The sequence below is a fragment of the Staurois parvus genome, unplaced genomic scaffold (genome assembly GCF_062004578.1).
Source record: "Staurois parvus isolate SC_StPar_1 unplaced genomic scaffold, SC_StPar_1.0 ptg000562l, whole genome shotgun sequence".
Classification (NCBI taxonomy): domain Eukaryota; kingdom Metazoa; phylum Chordata; class Amphibia; order Anura; family Ranidae; genus Staurois; species Staurois parvus.
Window position 1 is genome coordinate 1866252 of NW_028318358.1, and position 16378 is coordinate 1882629.

At 44.6% G+C, this 16378-nt stretch overlaps 1 protein-coding gene across 1 annotated transcript in view; it reads left to right on the plus strand.

The window, feature by feature from the left end:
• The first annotated feature begins 2593 nt into the window (after window positions 1–2593).
• Window positions 2594–16378, plus strand: part of SLC48A1 (solute carrier family 48 member 1) — a 35335-nt gene continuing 21550 nt past the window's right edge. Inside the window, exon 1 of the mRNA XM_089691387.1 lies at window positions 2594–2939. Coding sequence (XP_089547513.1) covers window positions 2807–2939 — 133 coding nt within the window. The 5' untranslated portion in view covers window positions 2594–2806. The remainder of the gene's footprint in view (window positions 2940–16378) is intronic.

A 16378-nucleotide genomic window follows, 5' to 3' on the forward strand; every position in this document is an offset into this window, starting at 1 on the left:
GGACAGTAGAGAGTGGACAGGGTCAGTAGGGCAGTGGACACACGGTGTTTGGACAGGGTCAGTAGGGCAGTGGACGGTGTCAGTAGGGAAGAGGTTGGCGTTAGTAGTTTTTTACGATTTAATTTTCGTATTTTTTTAAACATTTTGTTAAGAGTCCTGTTGGGGAACTTTGGTGAAATATCAGGGGTCTAAACAGACCCCTGATGTCTCATTTTTGAGACAGAGAAAGGGTTCGAACAACAGAAGTTCCCCAGTCCACTTCTCTGCTGCCTCAGCTGCACTGAACATCTAATGTGGGAAGAACTCTGTGCTGAGCAGCTTTCTGTTCATTCACAAACTAAAACACAGTTTACTATGCTTCAGTTATGGTTTGACCACTTCAAGTCCAGACACTTTTACCCCCTTCCTGTCCAGGCCAATTTTCAGCTTTCAGTGCTATCACACTTTGAATGACAATTGCGCAGTCATGCAACACTGTACCCATATGAATAAATTAGCATTTTTTTTGAGACAGATAAAACTTTATTTTTGTGGTATTTATTCACCACTAGGATTTTTATTTTTTTTTGCTATATAAATGAAAATGTCCAAAAATTTTGAAAAAAAAAAGTGTTTCTTATAAAATTTTGAAAATAAATAATCTTTCTTCATAAATCTTGGCCAAAATTTATTCGGTTATCTTTTTAGTAAAAGAAAAAATAGCACAAATTAGTTTATAACCAAAAATTATATATTTTTCAAATTATTATTTGTTCTTTGTTTTTTTAACATACTGTCGCCCTAGCAGTACAGTGTCACCATAGTGACACTGTACTACTTGTGGGGAGTGATGAATTTTTTTTTTTTTCTTACACGGATTGCTTTTACACCCATAAAGGCTGTAAAACAAATCATTTCCCCCTTCTCTCTTGCTGTGTGAGCTGTGATTGGTCACAGCTTGTCACATGGTACAAGGCTGTTGTTAATAGCCTTGCACCATGTGACCTCTGTGATCATTCACAGATTTCACAAGTAGTAAGCAGTGATGTCAGGAAGTGACATCTTGTTTACTACTATTCATATGATCACTGATTGTCCTGTATAGCGATCGGTGTTCGGCTGTTTCCGGTACGGCAACCTGCTCTGGCACAGTTCCCGTCCGTTACGTACATGGGCCGGACGGGAAGTGGCTAACACAGTGAGTGATACCGATCATTCACTGTGTTCTTTCAGAAAAGGAAGGGGCTGGTAAATTATATTATTACTGGCCCCTTCCCCTGCTCTTTATCCTGAAACTTCCCCCATAGCAGCTGGTAGGAGAGGAGAGGAGAAGAGAGGAGGGAGGCTAGCAGCGATGTGGGGAGGCTAGCAGCGATGTGGGGAGGCTAGCAGCGATGTGGGGAGGCTAGCAGCGATGTGGGGAGGCTAGCAGCGATGTGGGGAGATGAGCCAGGGGAGATGAGTCAGGGGAGCACACAGGGACCCAGGCAACAGAAAAAAAAAGAGGAACAGGGACAAGAGAGGGCGGCATTTACTGGAGCCGATCTGCTGTATTTTCCACCTGCAGCAGCTTAAAGTGGTAGGGAGAGGAGGAGAAGATGACTTTAAGTTGCTGCAGGTAAAAAACACAAAGGATCGGTTCCAGTGAATGCTGCCCCCACTAGCCCTCCTGTTCAGGTTCTGGAGCTTGCCAAGGAAGAATCGTAATCTGCCCGTCGCTTTCCAGCGATCAATAGGTTGCTGACACCAGAAATATATATATATATACACACACACACACATATAGTCTTTTTCACATTTGAGTAATGTTCACATTGGCATTATAACATACCTGAGTGTGACCATGAGATGTTGCTCAGGGGACACGTTCATCATCAGCTGGGTGTCCATGCAGGAGAATCTGGGTCGCAGCCGTTGAAGAAGGTCATCAAAAGTGCCAACGGACATCCTGGTACAGCTGAAGAATCTGCTGGGATATTTGCGCAGCTCCCCATACATGGTGGCGAAGTACTGTGCAGAGGAATGCTGGGAGAGCATACGTTGCACCTGGTACAGATGACTGGCTCTCTTCTCTTCCAATTGTCGCCGTCTTCTCACCCTCCGCAACAACAGCAGCAGCAGGACTTCTTCGGCCTTATTCATGACGGGATCCATGTGGACAGTGGTGACGGGAGACAACCTGCACAGCTCTCGGCAGAAAAAAATGGTCGCCAAAAAAAAGAAACAAATGATGTTTTGCAATGTACGGTTAGCCTTCGAGAGCGAAAACCGAGCAGATGGGAACGTACCACCAATGTACCGCAGTCACATGCACTTGGCAATACTCGGCTATTAGTGCTCTATGCCGCTATTTCCTGCATTGAAAGCCCTGTTCAGACACCGTGTGTGCACGAGGCCTGGACCACCAGTACTGAAGCCAGCACTTCTCCACCGGCAGACACAATACCTATAGTAGCTCCCCACCCCTTTCTTCTCAGTCTGCGTTCCACGCCTCGTCCTGGGATCGCATACAGGAAGAACACACCTCCTGCTCTATACACTGTGTATTGTACACAATCACCGGACACCCCTCGGTCACTTTCCAATACTGTGATCTTTGTCTCTGCTTGGTAACTGGTGCCACAGGTCGCCTTCTATTGGTGGACATACATCTGTTTTCCTATTGGATGAGGCTTCATAGTCCCGCCCGTGCTGAAGTGTGCTACAGGTTCCTCCCCTCCTAGCTGGCGGCTCTCTCCACCAATCCGCTGTGAGCCCAGGGCGGGCAGTGTTGTTTGCGCACTGTGGTGAGGAGTGAGTTCGGTGTGGTTGTGTCTCTCGGGGCTCAATGGCGGTCACCAAGCTGCTCTGGATTCGGATGGGTTACGCCACGGTGGGCGCTGTGGTCGGTCTGTCGGCGTTCCTGGCGTGGAATGTGGCTTTCGGGCAGCCGTGGACTGCGGCTATGGGGGGCCTGTCAGGTACGGACACTGTTACTATGCAGGTGTAGTGGGATGATGTCATATCCATCCATTCTACTGGGGACACGGTGGGGAAGGGGAGCTCTCTGGGCTCTGTGTTAGCAAACGTGGACACTTGTACATGGGTGCTGTATGTGCCTGTGAGAGCCCCCCGGTGTGGGGAGCACTGCATGTGTGTATGACTGTGGGAGCCCCCCGGTGTGGGGAGCACTGCATGTGCCCGTGGGAGCCCCCCGGTGTGGGGAGCACTGCATGTGCCCGTGGGAGCCCCCCGGTGTGGGGAGCACTGCATGTGCCCGTGGGAGCCCCCTGTGTGGGGAGAACTACATGTGTGTATGCCATAGGTGGGTGCCTTATGTGCCTGTGGGAGCCCCCTGTGTGGGGAGCACTGCATATCGAAAGAGCAGGGCCCTCGAACCCCTCGTGTATTGTATTGTTACTGTCTTGTCTCATGTTCTGTCCCCCTTGCTATTGTACAGCGCTGAGCATACCCTTTGGCGCTATATAAATACTGTATAATAATAATGTGTGCTATATAGGTGGGTGCTGTATGTGCCCGTGGGAGGTCCCTGTGTGGGGAGCACTATGTGTGTATGCCATAGGTGGGTGCCGTATGTGCCTGTGGGAGCCCCCTGTGTGGGGAGCACTACATATGTGTGCTATATAGGTGGGTACTGTATGTGCCTGTGTCGGGAGAACTACATGTGTGTATGCCATAGGTTGGTGCCGTATGTGCCTGTGGGAGTCCCCTGTGTGGGGAGCACTACATGTGTGTATGCCATATAGGTGGGTGCCTGTGGGAGCCCCTTTTGTGGGGAGCACTGCATGTGTGTATGATATTAGTGGGTGCCGTATGTGCCTGTGGCTCCCCCGTGTGGCGAGCACTGCATGTGTGTATGCCATAGGTGGGTGCCGTATGTGCCTGTGGGAGCACTACATGTGTGTATGCCATAGGTGGGTGCCGTATGTGCCTGTGGAGAGCACTACATGTGTGTGTGCGCCATAGGTGGGTGCCGTATGTGCCTGTGGGGAGAACTACATGTGTGTGTGCCATAGGTGGGTGCCGTATGTGCCTGTGGGGAGAACTACATGTGTGTGTGCCATAGGTGGGTGCCGTATGTTCCTGTGGGGAGAACTACATGTGTGTGTGCCATAGGTGGGTGCCGTATGTGCCTGTGGGGAGAACTACATGTGTGTGTGCCATAGGTGGGTGCCGTATGTGCCTGTGGGAGCCCCCTGTGTGGGGAGCACTACATATGTGTGCTATATAGGTGGGTACGGTATGTGCCTGTGGCTCCCCCCTGTGTCGGGAGAACTACATGTGTGTATGCCATAGGTTGGTGCCGTATGTGCCTGTGGGAGTCCCCTGTGTGGGGAGCACTACATGTGTGTATGCCATATAGGTGGGTGCCTGTGGGAGCCCCCTTTGTGGGGAGCACTACATGTGTGTATGATATTAGTGGGTGCCGTATGTGCCTGTGGCTCCCCCGTGTGGCGAGCACTGCATGTGTGTATGCCATAGGTGGGTGCCGTATGTGCCTGTGGGAGCACTACATGTGTGTATGCCATAGGTGGGTGCCGTATGTGCCTGTGGGGAACACTACATGGGTGTATGCCATAGGTGGGTGCCGTATGTGCCTGTGGGGAGCACTACATGGGTGTATGCCATAGGTGGGTGCCGTATGTTCCTGTGGGGAGAACTACATGTGTGTATGCCATAGGTGGGTGCCGTATGTTCCTGTGGGGAGAACTACATGTGTGTATGCCATAGGTGGGTGCCTTATGTTCCTGTGTGGAGAACTACGTGTGTGCCATAGGTGGGTGCCGTATGTGCCTGTGGGAGCCCCCTGTGTGGGGAGCACTACATATGTTTTCCGTAGGTGGGTGCCGCATGTCCCTGTGGGAGCCCCCTGTGTGGGGAGCACTACATGTGTGTGCACGATAGGTGGGTGCCGCATGTGCCTGTGGGAGCCCCCTGTGTGGGGAGCACTGCATGTGTGTGCCATAGGTGGGTGCCGTATGTGCCTGTGGGAGCCCCCTGTGTGGGGAGTACTACATGTGTGTATGCCATAGGTGGGTGCCACGTGCCTGTGGGAGCCCCCTGTGTGGGGAGCACTAGATGTGTGTGTGCGCGCCATAGGTGGGTGTTGTATGTCCCTGTGGGAGCCCCCTGTGTGGGGATCACTACATGTGTGGGTGCTGCATGTGCCTGTGGGAGCCCCCTGTGTGTGGAGCACTACATGTGTGTGCCATAGTTGGGTGCTGCATGTGCCTGTGGCAGCCTCCTGTGTCGGGAGCACAGCATGTGTGTGCCATAGGTGGGTGCTGCATGTGCCTGTGGGTGCCCCCTGTGTGGGGAGCACAGCATGTGTGTGCCATAGGTGGGTGCTGCATGTGCCTGTGGGAGCCCCCTGTGTGGGGAGCACTACGTGTGTATGCCAAAGGTGGGTGCTGGATGTGCTGCTTCCTGTGGGTGGCACTGCTTGTGCTCCTTGGAGGTACCCCTTCTCTGTAGTTGGGTGCTACCGTGTGGAAGGTGTTGCATGTGCCTGTGGGGGCCCCAGCTACTGTAGGCACCCGCCGTGTTTTTTACTTTTACACCAGCAATTGGGGAAGGGTGATTTATATTCTGAAGTTGGGCTTTAAGGAGGTTCCAAAGCTAAAATGTTTTTGTTTTTTATTTTGGTGTTGGAGGGGTAGAACCAGGGGCAGACTGACCATTTGTAAACTGGGGCACTGCCCGAGGGCCCGGGGTCAGTACACCCTGTTCCAAATTATTATGCAAATGATATTTTTCTCATTTACCTAAATAATTGATGTAAATAACAGTCAGCATAATTCTCATGTTATCAACTATTAAGAGTACAATTCACATTTTATTGAACAAACCTCCTAATGATAACAGGATTTTGTTTTAAACATAAAGCACTTCCAATGCACTGTTCCAAATTATTACGCACAGTAAGTTTCAAAACACTTTATAGGTTGTAAAGAACTGAAAATTGTCATTTGTTGTGTTTGCAGTATATTTACTGAAATCAAAAGCTATTTCAATCAAACTTTTAACAACATTTTAACTTTTGAAACATTTTAACAGGTCACGTTACATTGTAACATAGGACCCCTTATTTGATAGCAGCTTCACAAGTCTTGCATCCATTGAACTTGTGAGTTTTTGGACAGTTTCTGCTTGAATTATTTGCAATATCAGAATAGCCTCCCAGAGATGCTGTTTGGATGTAAACTGCCTCCCACCCTCATAGATCTTTTGCTTGAGGATGCTCCAAAGGTTCTCAATAGGATTGAGGTCGGGGGGATGGAGGCCATACCATGACTTTCTCTCCTTTTATCCCCATAGCAGCCATTGATGGAGAGGTATTCTTTGCAGCATGAGATGGTGCATTGTCATGCATGAAGATGATTTTATTACGGAAAGCATAGTTCTTCCTTCTGTACCAGGGAAGAGAGTGGTCAGTCATAAACTCCACATACTTTGCAGAGGTCATCTTTACACCTTTGGGGATCCTAAAGGGGCCGACCAGCTCTGTTCCCATGATTCCGGCCCAAAACATGACTCCACCACTGCCTTGCTGACGTTGCAGCCTTGTTGGAACAGGGTGGTCGTCCATCAACCATCCACTACTCCATCCATCTGGACCATCCAGGGTTGCACGGCACTCATCAGTGAACAGGACTGTTTGAAGATTAGTCTTCATGTATTTTTCTGCCCAATGCAGCCGTTTCTGCTTCTGAGCATTGGTTAGTGGTGGCCGAAGAGAAGGTTTATGCACAGTTGCAAGACTCTGCAGGACTCTACACCTTGATGTCCGTTGGACTCTAGAGGCACCAGCAGCTTCAAATATCTGTTTCCTGCTATGTAATGGTATTTTAGCAGCTGCTCTCTTGATCCGATGCATGGATCTGGCAGAAATCTTCCTCAATGTGCTTTTATCTGCACAAACCCATCTGTGCTCAGAATTAGCCACAAATATCTTAATAGTGCGATGATCACGCTTGCGTTTTTGTGAAATATCAAATGTTTTCATACCTCATCCAAGGCATTGAACTATTTCACTCTTTTCGGCAGCAGGGAGATCCTTTTTCTTCCCCATATTGCTTGAAAATGGTGCTCTGCTTAATAATGTGGAACACCCTTCTTTAGTAGTTTTTCCTTAAATTGGGCTCACCGGCCAATCTAATTATCACAGGAGTCCGAGATTGTTTTCAGTGATCAAAAGAGCCCTGACACACAATGCCATCCATAAGTTACACTGAAAAACAAAATATTTAATCTTTGTGACACTTAAATAGAATTTGCATAATAATTTGGAACAGGGTGTAGGGTGCCCCATGAGATGCCCCTGGTACCTTTTTCATAGGCTTTTTTTGAGTTTGGGCAAGGACACGGGCCCCATGATCCCCTATTGCCCGGGGGCCCCATGAGTTGTCAGTCCACCCCTGGGTAGGACCCATGTCTTTTTAGAGATGTATCCTTTCTATTTTCCCTGCTGACCGCTGTCAACCAGCCTGAAAGCAAAGGGCAATCCAGAATGTGAATTGTCCCAGAAACTGGAATTGAGAGGAAATCATCCAATGGAGATGCTTGTTCTGGTGACAGCTGCTTGAGAAAGTATTTCCCTTTCTTTGGATAGATTTTTCTCTCAATTCCTGTTGTACCTCCAGACAGGTGAAATGAAGAAAAATCTCCCCAGTGGGACAGACCACAAAATCAAATCCTGAAAAGGGTTTTACCAATCACTATTCTGTCCCAAACTGGAAAAAAAGTACTTTGAGAGCCCTGGAGAGTGTAGAGCACCAGTTGGGTGGTAATATGAGGAGTGTAAGGTGGCAGCAAAACTACTGGGATCCCTGAACATGGTGTACATGATGTAGGGGAACTTGCCGATTTTAAGAGCAGTGTACATACACCTAAAATGTACAGGAGTGGAAATGACTCCGTGGACATGAGGTCGTTGTCTGATTTTGGAATTCTGTGGATTGTTTATTTGTAGGCAGTGTGCATACACCTTCAACAAACAGGAGCGTAAAGTTGCCTTTAGACAGAAGGGCCCAATCTCACCAGGGTAGTAGTTCGGTTGCTGTGCATTTATCGCACCTCTGTTACCTTGCATTGTAATGTGCATTGTGTTAAGGCATCTCCCTCATTTGTATAGGGGGTCTTCATGCACCACAATGAACCAAAAATCAGACCTTTGACATTTTTGAAAGCTCTGTGTGTCCTCTAATGCACAGCAGTGCTGTATTGTATATGGGTTGCAAAAGTGTAGGTGATCTGACAACTTCAGACAACCTTGGCCAGCCTTTTTAAAGATTAAAAAAACTATCAGTCTAAATGCTTCTTTGCAGCCAGTCACTGTTGTTTCCCTCCAGATATCGCCTGGTGTAAGGGTTTCTGCTCCCTTCTCCTTTTTCTAAAGGCATAAATGGGCATATACTGATGGGGAGATTTTGTTGGTCTCATTGTGCATGCAAGTGGGAATGCAATTGGTTAGGGAGTTTACAGGCAGACAAACTTTTTTATTTATTTTTTTGCATGTCTATTGGGGAGATTTCCCTTCACTTCATGTCCCATAGCCACAACTGAAGTGAGAGGAACTGCTCCATAGTCAGAGAATCCCTGGTTGTCACCAGAACTCGTGGCCACATGGAAGATTTTCCTGCATTCCTGTTCTGTTGTCAACCCAAAGTTTGGGATTTTCTTTCACGGTCAGTCTGTGATAACAGTAAACAGGACAAATGGGGATGGTGAATCTCCCTAACAGGCACAGACAGCCAAAAACACCTCTAAGGTGTTCTGATCTCCCTCTTCTCTATGCAAAACAAAAAAAAACTTTAGTTCAATAAAATATTAAATGCTAATTAGGTCTAGGAGGTATAGGATGAGGCTGCATTACTTACCTGACTCCTTGTGCTGGCGTTGTCCTCTTCCCATCGAAGCCTGTGTCTGTGGGGAGTCCCTCAGTGTCATCACATACATTGCAGGGCTACTAACCCTGTATTGTACGTAGTAGGAGCGAGTGGCCAAGAGCAGCTTAGAGAGAAGGCTGCAGAGGACCAGTTGTACTGCTGGAGGAACCTTGTTGGAGCAAAGAAAAAAGTTAGTAATATAGCCTCTTCTAACACCTCTTCTGAATGTAAGGAGCATGGAACCCTTGCGTTTCTGGGAAGCTTGGTGACTACCACAGATTTCCTCTTCCTTCCTGTTGTGGCTGTTGTACAGGAAGTGAGGAGAAATCTCCTCAGTGTTACTCAAACGGTAGAAAACCTGACAGGGTTTGTAGCCCTGCCATCAGTTCTACTGTAAGGTTTTAGGGGAGGGGGGGTGAAAGCAGTATTAAACCCCAGAAGCAAACTTTTTATTAGATTGCAGCTTACCAATTTTTTGTTGTGATGGCTGTATACGTTTCCTTTTTTTTTTTTTTTTATCTTTCTATTTGCTGTTGATTCAACCAGCTGTTTTTCAGAAGCTGAAGCTGTCCAGCAGAATGTATCGGCTTACTTGGATGGGGCCATCCATTTACCAATGACAGGGGTGATTACAAAGATCAGCTTTTATTCATGTAAAATTTTATCCCAAAAGCAAAAAAAAGTTTGCTTTAACTGAATATAAAATGTTAGCTGAAGTTTGGCTTCAATTTATTTGTATTCAAATCTGCCAATACATTTAACACTCGCATCCAACCCCTAAGCTGACAGTGCTGCTGTCTGCTGGTTCCTGGCTCATTCCTCCAAAGTGTTGTCTCACTAATACTGGAGATGTGTTTACTGGTCAGATCATCAGGTGAAAACAGAGGGGGAAAAGGCCAAAAGAAAACTGGTACAGCCACCACTTCTAATGATTGGTAAGCTGCAAAGTAAGGCTGGCCATACATTATACAATTTTTTTTTTCTTGAGATTTTTGGTTTAGATTTACCAAAAATCATATAATAGGAGGTCAAACCTAATAACACTTTCAGTTGTGTCCAATTAGGCCAGCTCTTGCACTACATAGTTGAAGGTAAATCTAAAGGAAATTGGACAGAAAATTGTATAGTGTATGGCCAGCCTAATGCATTTTTGATTTTGGGTTTGCTATTGCTTGAAGGTTGTCTGGATCCTAAAATTTTACACAAATCTAGCTGTTGACCAGTGCACTTCTTTGCCTGGGAGAGGTGTCAACCGGAAGCTCTGCCTGGACTCTGTGCACGGGGAGGGATGGGGTGGACTCTGGGGTCCCGGGATACTGGACTGGATTCCTGTCTCTGAGGCAGGGGGGAGGAGTCGGCCGAGGACACAGGGTGATGGCGCATGAGGAAGTGTGGGCTGGTGTGGGGCTCAGGGCTGGGATGCTGATTCTGGTCACCATGGCAACCTGGCGCCTGGGATTTGTTGAGCCCTGGTATAGTGTACTTTTTTTTTTTTGTCATATCTGAGGTTTACAACCACTAAAAACCACTTGCCCTCCTGAGGATTTAACACCCCCCGACCAGGCCATTTTTTGCGTTACAGTGCTGCATTGCTTTAACTGACAATTGCAAGGTCATGCAACGCTGCACCCAAATGAAATTTACGTCTTTTTTTTGTTTTTGTTTTTTTTTTGTTTGGCATTATAAAAAAAAAGATCGGCAATTTTGAGGGAAAAAAATATTTTTTTACTTTTTTGCTATTAACCGCTTCAATACAGGGCACTTTTACCCTCTTCCTGCCCAGGACATTTTTCAGGTTTCAGCGCTCTCACACTCTGAATGACAATTGCGCGGTCATACAACATTGTACCCAAACTAAAACGTTATCATTTTCTTCACACAACTAGAGCTTTCTTTTGGTGGTATTTAATCACTGCCGGGGTTTTTATTTTTTGCTAAATTAACAAAAGACTGAAAATTTTGAAGAAAAAAACACGTTTTTCTTTGTTTCTGTTATAAAAGTTTGCAAATAAATAATTGTTCTTCATAAATTTAGGCCAAGATGTATTCTACTACATGTCTTTGGTGAAAATAACCCAAATTAGGATGTATTTTTTAGTTTGTATTAAAGTTATAGAGTTCACAAACTATGGGATATATCTGAATATTGATCAATCCTGAAGTACTGACGGCCAATCTAATTTCTTGAGGTCCAAGAATGTCAGAACAGTACAGATATCCCCCAAATGACCCCTTTTTGCAAAGTAAACAGTCCGACGTACTTCATAAGAGGCATGGCAAGTTTTTTGAAGTTGTATTTTTTTTTTTTTTGTCATTATTTTTCGGAAAAAGAAAAAATTAAAACAATTCTCACTTTTTTTTTTTTTTTTACACACTGTCATCAGTGCAGTGCAGCATCATCATATAACTGTCATGGCAGTGATCAGGGACACTGACTGGTGACAGTATGAAAACAGAAAATATATTTTTTTGTAATTTTTTAATTTTCTATTACTTTTTATTTTTTCATATTTCATTATGACCAAAGTAGTACAGTGTTACCATAGTAACATTGTACTACTTTGGGGAAGTGATCAGTATTTTTTTTTTTTTTTTACACAATTTGCTTATAGCAAAGAATTACTTTGCTATAAGCAAGCATTTTTCTGAATATCGGTTCATTCAGGGTTTTTTTTTTTTTTTAGCTGTGATTTGGCCACGGCTAATCGCATGACACAGCTGGGCTGTGATTGGCCCAGCTTGTGCATGTGATCGCTGTGACCATTCACAGCTAGACACACTAGTATACAATGGATGGCATGAATGAAGCCTTCCATTGTATACAACTGTCATGTGACCTGCTATGATTGGTCACATGGTAATGGCAATGGGGCTGGTACTCAGATCTGTCATCTGTGTCAAAGGTACACGGCCGGTGACAGATCGCGCGGCTCTGCAGGCGCGCAAACTGCGCATGCCCGAAAGGACGCTATATGGCGTCCACCCGGAAAGGTGAGTGTTTTTGCCGGGCGGGAACCGGTTAAACATGTCCAGTAAATGTTTTTTTTTTTTCCAAAGCAGTGTGCCTGAGCTGACAGGGAGAACTGTTGGTAAACAAAACCGTTTTCTTCCCCATCGGAAATCACTGGGCGTTGGTGAGTATTCACTGGCCGGGACCCGGTGATTGACAGCCATGGCGGCACAGGTAGGGTGTGTGCGCCCCCTACCCTGAAATGCATAATGTGTGTGTGTGTGTGTGTGTGTGTGTGTGTGTGTGTGTGTGTGTGTATATATATATATAATTAATGTGATTTTGCGCACCTGTGCCTCCCTGTAGCAGTCTTTCTGCTATAAGGCGAACAGGAAGCGGTTAATGCTGTCTGTGCACCTGTTGGGGTGATTCGCCATCTATTTGTCCTGTTTACCTTTATCTCTGGAAGTGAAAGAAAATCACAAATGTTGCTTTGTCACCAGAGTGGCAATAGAGGGGAATTCTTCCAATGGGGATACCAGTGATGCTGTTGACAACCTGGGATTCCTCACTTTGGAGGGAATTCATTCATCATGGGAGATCAGGGAACTATCACTACAGTAAAAAGTGATTGGAAAGCTGTAGAGCCGCTCACATCACTTTTAGAGACTGTTCACACCTGAATTGCACAGAAATGCGGTCCTTGTTCTGATTCTTCCACAGTTTTGTGCGGTGTGCAGGGGTGTGGAAATATTTTTAAAAAACTACTTGTCCAGGGACTAAGTCGGTGCCCCAATCTACTTGCACTTCATGACAATCTACTTGTTCTGATGATAAAAAAATAAATAAATACAGTTTAACCTCCTTGGCGGTATGATTCCTTCCGATTTTTTGTGCTGAAAGCGGTACCATTTTTTCGCATGGAAATAGTTTTTTATTGTAGGCTGTAATTTTTAGGAAAATTTCCCCACAAATCAATATCACTCAATTCTGTAAGTGGTTCTGATTTACTATCGCTGTTCTCTAGCCGGTCTAAAACCGCTTTTGACGTAAAGGGACGCTTTTTGGACGCCATGGACTTTTCTAAGTTTCCAGGCAGAAAGAACAGACAAAATGCAGGCAGGGCGCAGGACAAAGCACTAGGGACAATATGTATGTGAAATGGGATGAAACAGCAATGTTTTACTATTTAAAATTGAAAAAAAAAATGACATTTTTAAAATTTTTTAAATTTCCCGCCGCCGGCGGCGCCCGTACGTCCCGACGTCACGGGGACCGGAACACAGAAGCCGGATGCCGGCATCGGCCGGAGGAGATGGCCGGGGACGCTGCAGGGGACACATCGTGGGAACGAAGGACAAGGTAAGTGCTGCAGGGACCCCCAGAGCAGCTCCGCATGGTAAGCCCGAGTGTAGCTCGGGGTTACCGCTTGTGGTATAGAAATTCTACCCCGAGCTACACTCGGGAAAACCGCCAGGGAGGTTAACCAAAACCGTATTTAAATCTGAAATGCTGTTAGTAATGTCTGGGGCCCTTAAAAACAAAAAGGGCTTTATGGTGACTTAAACGTTTAATATTTTTAACATAAAGATTACATAAAACTCCAAAACATTATATATTTTCTGAAAGCAGAGACCCTAGAGAATAAAATGGATGTAGTTCCAATTTTTTATGTCTCTCGATATTGTAGTGTAGGGAACGCAAAATTTCAGCAAAAAATACACTTATTTTTGGGCACAAAAAGCAATAAATTATCCAATTTTTTTTTTTGTAAAATATAAAAGTTGAGGTTGCATCGAGTAAATGGATATCCAACATGTCAAACCTTACATTTGCGTGCATTTGTGAAACTCCTCTTTTTTTGAGACATCCAGGGTCTAAAAGACCTGCATGTCTCCCCTGAATGTAATGCAGTGCACATCGCACTACATTACATTCTTTCTCAGCCTTGAAGGCCGGGAATCTGTCAATGGGGACCCGGAAGTGACGTCGCATCACTCTTGGGTCAGTACAAGAAGGGGAGCAGAGCGGATGTGTTCGTTCTCCTCCTTCCCGTATACCGCTGGCACCCACGGAACCAGTCCCGAGCCCGCGGGGGGGGGGGATTGTGAACTACCCAGCTGCAGCTATGAATGTGTTATAACTACTTGCAGGCAGGATGCTTTTCTACATTTGGTCAGCAAGTGGGTAAAATTTTTGTTTATTTACTTTCATTTAGATAGTTGTTACTAAACTCTGTGGTCCAATTAAATGCCTCTCATAAGTACCTGGGAGACTGCCTGGATTGCAATTGTGAATTCATGCCACTCTAAATACTTTTATATATTTTATTGCATTAGTGTGTAAAGCCTGTCCTGAAACTGCAGCTGTATATTAGTACTACTACTAAATAGGAAGTTTAATTCATTTCTAGGTTTGTCTTTTCTTGTGAATGAAATCTTCAAGTTAAGATTTTGTGTCATTTCTTTTCCATTGTTGGTACGATTTTTTTTTTTTTCTCCTTTCAGTATGAAATTCCTCCCAGTGTTCTTGGAAATCTGTGCACTTTGGAATGAATGTTTTCTGCTTGGCTGCACTAAAAAACAGCTGCATTTTGCAAGATAAGACAAAACCATTGCCAGGATGCCTGCTATGCACTTAAGGCCAAAATTAATTCTTAACCTTATTAAATTCATATGCACAATACCTATAGAGATACAAATCCTACTGTACATGTTGCCAATAGTTAATATTTTCAATTAGCTTTGTGTTTTGGTGGTCCTAAAATATGCAAACTATGTTCTAGTAGCAAAACAAAATCATTGCAAACATCTGTTTTAACTGGAACACTAAGCAAAGGGGATGCTGTGAATAAACTGAAATAACATACACATGTAGATTTTGATGGCAGATTTTAATTGTCTGGGAACAGAATACCACATATATGTATTCCAGAAAGGAATACTCTAGCTGAATTGATTGATTGTGTCTTGTCTAGCGATGATCTAAAAATATAAACCTAAAGTGTTCATATACAAAGTTAAATCTAAAGCCTTTTTTTTAATTTTAGATAGAATAGGGAAGGGTTAAAGTAGTATTAAACCTAAAAGCAAACATTTGCTATATTGCAGCTTACCAAATTTTAGATGTGATGGCTACATTGTTTTTTTTTTTTTTGTTTTTTTTTCAGGCTTTCATTCCTCTCTGATGATCTGGCCAGTAAGTCTATTGTTTGTCAACAGAATAAGCTCTCCTGAAAATGTAGCAGTTAGAGTGCTGACAAAGCATTTGCCACTGATGGGTGCTTCCAATGATTGTCTTTTACTTATTCATGTAAAACGTTTATTCCCAAAAGGATACAAAAACTGTTGTTGTAACTGCTTGTGTAAGCTAGAGTTTGGCTTCAATTTGTTAGTGCATCTAAATCTGCTAGTATATCAAGCACTCCCCTCCTGCCAGACTGACAGTGCTGTTGTCCGAATGTGCCCCTGTGCGCCTTCATCCAGAGTGGGTGGAGGGGCCTCTCTAATACTGGAGGTGTGCTACTGGCCAGATCACCAGGTAAAAACTGAGGGGGGGGGGGAAGCATATAAAAGGAAACGAATGCCATCACCACATCTGATGATTGGAAAGCTGCAATATATTACATTTTTGGGTTTAATATCATTATCGGTTTTTTTTTTTTCGCAATTTCAGGGGGATTCCTCTTTACTTCCTGTGCTGTGGATTCAGCCGGAAGTGAGTGCATATCAATACAATGTGAGGGGAATCTCCAGTGGAAGATTTCCCCTCAATTCCTGTTTTGTGAGAAACTCCAAATTTTGGATTTACCCCCACATCATTCCTTGTGAGATTGGTAATTAGGACAGTTAGAATGAGTGAATCTTCTTAGATACAGATATCAATAAAAACTTGACAGTTGTTTCAACACCAGACCAGTTTATCCTAATCTTAGAAAAAGATTCAGTTCTGAATTTATTAATACACTATTAAACATAAGTAGCTGCATTTGATGTGATATACCAGCCTCCTGCAGTCCCTAGTACAGCAGAGTTCAGCAAGGAGAGTGGGGAAGCAGCACAAGCAGCCTAAAGCTGGCCATTCATGGATTGAATCCACAATTTTTGCATTCGGACGCATTTCTGCATACTGTTATTATTTTTTATTTTTTCCATGTGTTCCGGGGTGTCCGTCCATCTTTCCTTCCTTCATTCAGGATGTATGTTCTGGTGCATTTTACATGTGTTTTTGCTGTGTTCCATACAGAAATAAAGGCAGCATGTTCTACTCTTGTTGACTGCAATAGAACTGACCACTCTGGTGTGAACTAGGGCCATTGGAATACATGGAAAACACTGCAGTTTTTGATGCAGTTTAAAAGTAGCCTAAATAGCTGTTGACACTAATCCATTTCAGAATTTATCAGAAGGCTCCGGGTATGAGGGGTGTGAAAATTTTTGAAAAACTTGTCCAGGGACTAAATCGGTGTCCCAATCTACTTGTCCCTCATACTATATACCTGTCCTGATAAAAAAAAACATAAATTTTAAATCCGCTTTAAGTAATGTCTGGGCTTTTAAAA